General features: G+C 35.6%; 1 protein-coding gene, 1 non-coding gene and 1 pseudogene across 2 annotated transcripts; 1 reads left to right on the top strand and 2 right to left on the bottom strand.

Moving 5' to 3' along the window:
• The first annotated feature begins 1,357 nt into the window (after positions 1 to 1,357).
• BNAA06G03360D lies at positions 1,358 to 1,967 on the top strand. Its single transcript, XM_013790935.3, has one exon. The coding sequence runs from the start codon at positions 1,370 to 1,372 to the stop codon at positions 1,790 to 1,792; it is 423 nt and encodes a 140-aa protein (XP_013646389.2). The 5' UTR covers positions 1,358 to 1,369; the 3' UTR covers positions 1,793 to 1,967.
• A 1,395-nt stretch (positions 1,968 to 3,362) lies between these two features.
• LOC125594364 lies at positions 3,363 to 4,113 on the bottom strand (annotated as a pseudogene).
• Positions 4,114 to 4,574: 461 nt separating this feature from the next.
• LOC106351115 lies at positions 4,575 to 5,855 on the bottom strand. Its single transcript, XR_007329818.1, has 5 exons — positions 5,523 to 5,855; positions 5,358 to 5,428; positions 4,942 to 5,255; positions 4,785 to 4,856; positions 4,575 to 4,707 (listed from the first exon to the last, which is right to left on the bottom strand). It is a non-coding gene; the product is annotated as an RNA demethylase ALKBH9B (transcript).
• Between the last annotated feature and the right edge of the window lie 277 nt (positions 5,856 to 6,132).

Below are 6,132 nucleotides of genomic sequence, written 5' to 3'. Positions count from 1 at the left end.
TATTCATAATTAACAAATGAAATAAAACTAGAGATACAACTAATTGTAGGGTTTCTTTTTCAATTCATTAACATTATAGAACCGAGTAACTATTATGTTTATTGTTAATTCGGATAGCGGTCAAAAAATTATAGTTTGTTTTTTTTTTGTTTCTTTAAGGGTTAATACTTTTTTTTAAGGGTTAATACATTCATGGATATTGATTAAATTTTGTCCAAATGAAAAAAATAAAAACACAAAAATGTCAAATGAATGACCTACCGCAGAGACTGAGTCAGAGTCTTGAATAATAACAGACAGAAGTTCGTTCAAAACATAAAAGACAGAAGTCAACGGCTGAGGTCCCTGCCAATATTCAAAAGATCAAGTTGTTTGTTATAGGAATGCCCTATAAACGAAACTCGACCCGAATAATACAAAATAAAGTATACTGTAAAGTTGATGCAATTGATGACAATACTGAAACCTGTTTCCAAGAATGCACAACTGGAATTGATTTGGATGTTAACAAACAAATCAGCATTTCTATTGTAAATCACTAACCTGTGTTTATATCAATAGTGTGAAATTTTCTTGCAGCCGATCGAATGGAAAATTTAATTTTTTTGGTTGAAAAGCTTGAATATCATTTTCTGCCAATTAAATCATTCATGGCAAACCAAGTGACGTTTACTTCCTCTCGTCATTTTTTTGAGTATGTAATCACCAATCGCCAATTTTTTTATTTATAAGAGAGACGACATTGATATCCTAAAATTTCCGTTTCACAATCATATATTGTAATAAGTTTTTTTAAACATCCATGGCATATCTCATATTAGTAACCAGAAACAGAATCCTCATGGATGAGAGTTACAATAGATTTGGAACAAACAGAAAAAGATTCAAAGACTGAATTCTAGAAATTCTCCTTCATAAGATTTTACTGGTACTTGATTGTATTTTCTTCGTACACAAGTAGTCTTTGCTGACTCAAATCTTGTTTTCTTATAGTCTTGAGTTCACGAATAGTTCTATTGTCGCGAGTGAGATCGTTTATGCATGTCCGTTGAATGCTCTTTTAACTTCAAACATTTAGTAGTATAATTCTAAAGAAAACGAATGTTTCAAAGTTTCAAAAACTCATTGTCCACATATGAGGAGATATTACATATTAAAAAAAAGAACAAAATTACCGCAAAGGCGACCGGTTCCACGGGTAACCAACCTAACACCATTTCTTAAATCTCGTCGACGCGTCTGAATTTATTTATATATTCATTCATTTCAGACAGCATGAGAATAATCCGCCTTGAAATCGAGTTTTTGACTTTGACCCGTTAAAACAAAACAAACAAATAACTCTGATCTTTTTTTGTCCGGCGAAGTTATGGACCGTTCTACGCCGACACATAACTCTTCAAACAAGAGTCTAAGCGTGAGCTATCTCGTCTCTCTAATGGTACTCTGCGCCAGGCACGCGAATCGTCTCTCCAAGAAGCTAAAGCCGAAGAAGCGAACTCGCTACGAAAACTTCGGCGGCCGATGGAATATGGCGAGCTCGCCGATGAGATTTAAGGCTGAGAAGGAGAAAACGGCGGCGATGGAAGAGGAGCAGCATGGCCTTTGGCAAAGAGAGATTTTGATGGGCGGAGGAAAATGTGAGCCGTTAGATTTCTCGGGAGTGATTCACTACGACCGTAATGGACGGCAGTTAAGAGAGATGCCACCGAGGTCTCCACGTGGCACTCCGTTCCCAGTTCTTAAGACGGGTCGCCGTGAACGGGTCACCGTTGGACATGATAGGAACTAATGATTTTGAAGCAGTAAACATATTATGTATATTAAGCATGTTATTGTGATGCCTTTATATTCTAAGTTATGTTACAACATTTAAACTTGGATAGGCCAGTAAAGTTTAGGGTTCAAAGTCCAAACCAACATGCCATAATAATATACTCTTGCTACTTCAGTTGCTACTGTGTTAAGCTTTAATGTTTCTAATCTCGTTCATGTTTTACTTTTACGATATCGAGACTATCCGTAGACTGCGTTCGCCAACTTTCGATCATAGCATATTAGCATAGAGCCAGGAACTGAAAACAGCTTTTCCTTTTGGTTTGTTTATTTAAATTGTAGGCAAAGATAAGAGTTTTGTTGGCTCGATTAAAGTTTGGTTGTTCATTTTAATATTGACTCGATCCGCTTTATTTATTTATTTGACTTAGTTCAGTTTGACTCAGTTATGTGTTGAAATTGAAAATGTTATTTATAGTTTGCTTATTAAGAACAAGACAGCGGTGAGTGGCCCAAAATCTATTGACCAAAAATGAGAGGCCATGCCTAAAACGGAAAACAAAACTAAAATAAAAGTTGCCTTTCCACTCTTATTATTTCTTTTTATAAAACATAATTTAATTTAGTTATTCGTAAATCGAAAGAGGCTACTCGCCAAGTTTCATACAAATATGGTGATATTTTGGACCCAAAAAATATGGTGATGTTAATGTAGGGTTAATTAAGCTAATGACTCTCCAAGGTGGAAAGAGATTATGGATGAAAATCTGAAATTTCTAGTGTTTGAAAGAAAAGATTAGGCCAAAAATAGATTACATGCTTATGATCTACTTTGAGTTTGCGGAGTTGTTGATGCAAATAAATTAAGTTAATATGAAATTTTGCAAATAAAACGGTTCATCGTGGTTTGTTGTAGGTAAATTTTGGCTATCTTAATTAAGTTTTTGTAGAATGAATATGATTTGCCGATTAGGCAATTAAAGAGTTATCGTGGTAATTGTTCTCAAAATTATACAATAAATCTCCTAGGATCATTTTTAAAATAAATAACCTTAATGGCATATAATATTTACAACTTTACTAGCTAGCTCAGGTGTCTTCATATTAGAGCTTTCTCATAATTTGTTTTGGTCTGGCCCATGAATGCTTCTTAAATTTTCTAAGAAATTGAAAGATTTTTCGTTACCATAACACACCTTGTTGGTAAATGAAAAAAATGCTTCGTAAATTTTATAAGAATTGCCTTCTTGTTCAAAACCTAATACTCTTTCATTGCTAATGTCAATGTTCAATTGAGAGGAAAAAATTGACAATAAACGGATCGTAATAGTCGGACCAGTTGTTGGTACCGTAAAAATTACGTCCAATAGTTTTCAGAATTTGTTTTGGTCTGGCCTATATCAATAATCAAACTTTATGTTTTGGACCAACTATTTTCGTGTATGGTTTACGGATTACGTATATACGGAGCGATCAAAGATAAGGTAGCGCAAGGGACAGATCTCATACTAGTATATTTTATACGGCAAAAAAAAATCTTACCATTTTTAAGTGACATTTCATACAAAAACACAAACTAAATTTCAAAGATTAAATTGATCTCAGTATACATCATTGATGTTCATACAAAAAGAGACAGAATAAAACTAAAACAACACAAATAATAAAAACAGAAAAGTAATTTCTACATGAAACCAAACCGTATACGGGCGAAGCTTTTCATGCACCAGGTGCTGCATCTTTCTGCTTGCCATGGATGTATCCACCAGCATAGTCTTTGACATGAGCAGCCGTGTCAAATATCCGACTCCGAGCATAATCCACTTGATCCGACCCGACAGGGTGCATGCCTTTAAAATACCTATACGTCCACGAGATCAAAGCCGCCGTACCGAACACCATTCCAGCGAGGGACAAGAAGCCGCTTACAAGGAGGAACAAGGGATCCATATAGGGCTTGAGATGATGATGATTGGAAGGAAAGCGATGAATCCAAGGACGAAAGCTGTGACGGTGATTCCAGTGAGTAAGAGGAGTATTCCACCGGAGATGAAGAATGCAAGGAGGCCGAAAAGCTGGCCAGAGTGATTAGGAGCTTTTGATTGTAGCTGACGGAGAAAGGATGCGACTGGATTGTTAATGTTGGTGCTGCGAGGCACGGTGGTTGAGCCGTACACGGGTCTGTGTTGGATGTCGCTCGCCATAACGAGATAGAAAGAGAGATGAATGAGGTAACGAGATTGAAAGAGAGAGAGGAGATAAAGGGTGAAACAAATGGAGACATGTTTCGGATTTAAAGGCGCATGCATGCAAACACGTGTGGTTCCGGTCTTGTTTATTTTTACTGGCTTCTTCTGCGTCTACCATTATCCGTTGAAAGTTTTGTTGGTTTAAGTTTTCTCCTTTCTTTTCTGGTCAATATTATTAGTTAAATCTGATTTTTGGTGCTGAAACTTTTAGAAATGTAATTTTATTCGTTTTGAAAAAGTTAATATAAGTAAATAACTATTCGTTATCCATGACTTTCGCTACTTACCATGAGTCCATGACCGTTCTTCATGGTTATAAAGCATAAAGAAACGAAATTTCTCACTAATTGGTTAACTCCATATAAATTTTCAATTAATTTGATTTCGTAGAACATGTTGTTTGGTCACATCATTAAAGAAAAAGTGAAAAAACAATTTTTCCTTTTTTTAAATAAAATGTTAATTTCGATTAAAAACAACAACAATTATTCACATTATATATACCACAAATCAAACTGAAATTTACTTAAAGTTGCACATTTTCAGAAACTAATAAACATGGTCAGATGAACTAGACGATTCCTGCTCGAATGGCAATGGCTGTATCCATTGCAGATCAGGCTCTGGTGTGAACCAGATTGGACGTTTTGACTCGTTCATTTTTCTAAATGTAATTGATATTCTGTTGAAAACCAAGTAAAACACACATAAATAGCACAAACAATGTTGTTAATAAAAGGAAAAACCAACCAAAACTACCTTTTTGTGGGAACTTCAGGTACACAATGCTTAGCTACATTAGCTCCATTGCCGTTTAACACAAGCACTGATCTGAAACAAGTTCAATTAGTTTTGTTTATACAGTTCCAATACGTGATATAAATTTATTTTGCAAGCCAAAATACATATGATTTACCCAACTGGAAGCGGTAATGAGTATGAACCACCGGAATATTCACCGTTTTCCTCAAGTTTTAGGTTGATCCGAAGAGGATATTGCTTTCACTAAGGAAAGAAACGGTGCAGAATGGACGAAGAAAGTCGTGATTATCGACATGAGGAGGTATGCAATCACCTTCATCATAGATGTTGACGACACAACAATCAGGTACACAAGTTGGAGGCAGAACATGCCATTCAACCAACCTTCTAATGATCACTTTGAAAGAGAGCAGGTAATGGTTCAACAGTTTCATGTCTAAGAATCCCAGCCGGGGTTCCAGCTTTACTCTGTCAAATTGAGAAGAAAGCAACAAAAGATTCTATTACAAAGAACGAGTTCAACTACTTACTGAAAAAAAAGACAGATCAATAACAAGTCTTACTACTTACTGTTCGGTAGTTGAAACAACAACCGAATTGAATAGCTGAACGTCCTTTTCCTTTAGGAGTAAATGCACGCTCTACAGTAAAGAGAAATACAAGAGAAGTCTTTTGTAAAGCTTTTGACAAATCTACGAAAAAACAAGGAAAGCTTTAGCCTCAAGCTAACCCTACTTACTTAGTTCTCCTTTACGTGCCTTTCTTGTAGCTCACACACTTTATCAACTATCTTTTGCTGTTCCGCTGCATTAAAAACATCGGTATGCAATTCGAGTCCCTCCAGTATGTTAACCATCTCGCCGTTAACTTTCTCCAAGCAAAGAAAGTCTTTTCCTCTTCACATTCATCACTTGGATAAGCTTTCTCTGCTCCCTAGAGAACTTATGTTTCTCACAACTCGCATCTCTACATGCATCTTCATGATCCACCAATGTCATATCAACAGCATCTACTGAAACATGTGTTAGTGATCCAAAGAATCATCTGGATTTACCAACCAAATGAACACCATAGACTGTGCCGTTTCCATCATAATCATCAAGTCATATTGGTACGGGTTTCTTCTAATTAATATTAATCAACACTGAATTTGAAAATAATTCAAGTTCCTCTATATCCATATCAACTAAATGCTGTTACAGTTCATCTAAGCAACTCAAATAAAAATTGAATTATCTAATCCAAAAACTACAAGCATATATAGCTTAATTTTCCACTGAAGTAATGGTTATATACGCCTTTTACCTTGTTCTAGAGAGCAGAATCGATCGGAGGCAACGTTGAT

The sequence above is a fragment of the Brassica napus genome (assembly GCF_020379485.1).
Source record: "Brassica napus cultivar Da-Ae chromosome A6 unlocalized genomic scaffold, Da-Ae chrA06_Random_20, whole genome shotgun sequence".
Classification (NCBI taxonomy): Eukaryota; Viridiplantae; Streptophyta; class Magnoliopsida; order Brassicales; family Brassicaceae; genus Brassica; species Brassica napus.
Note: the sequence above shows the minus strand (reverse complement) of the source record. Positions and strands in the feature narration are given on the sequence as shown.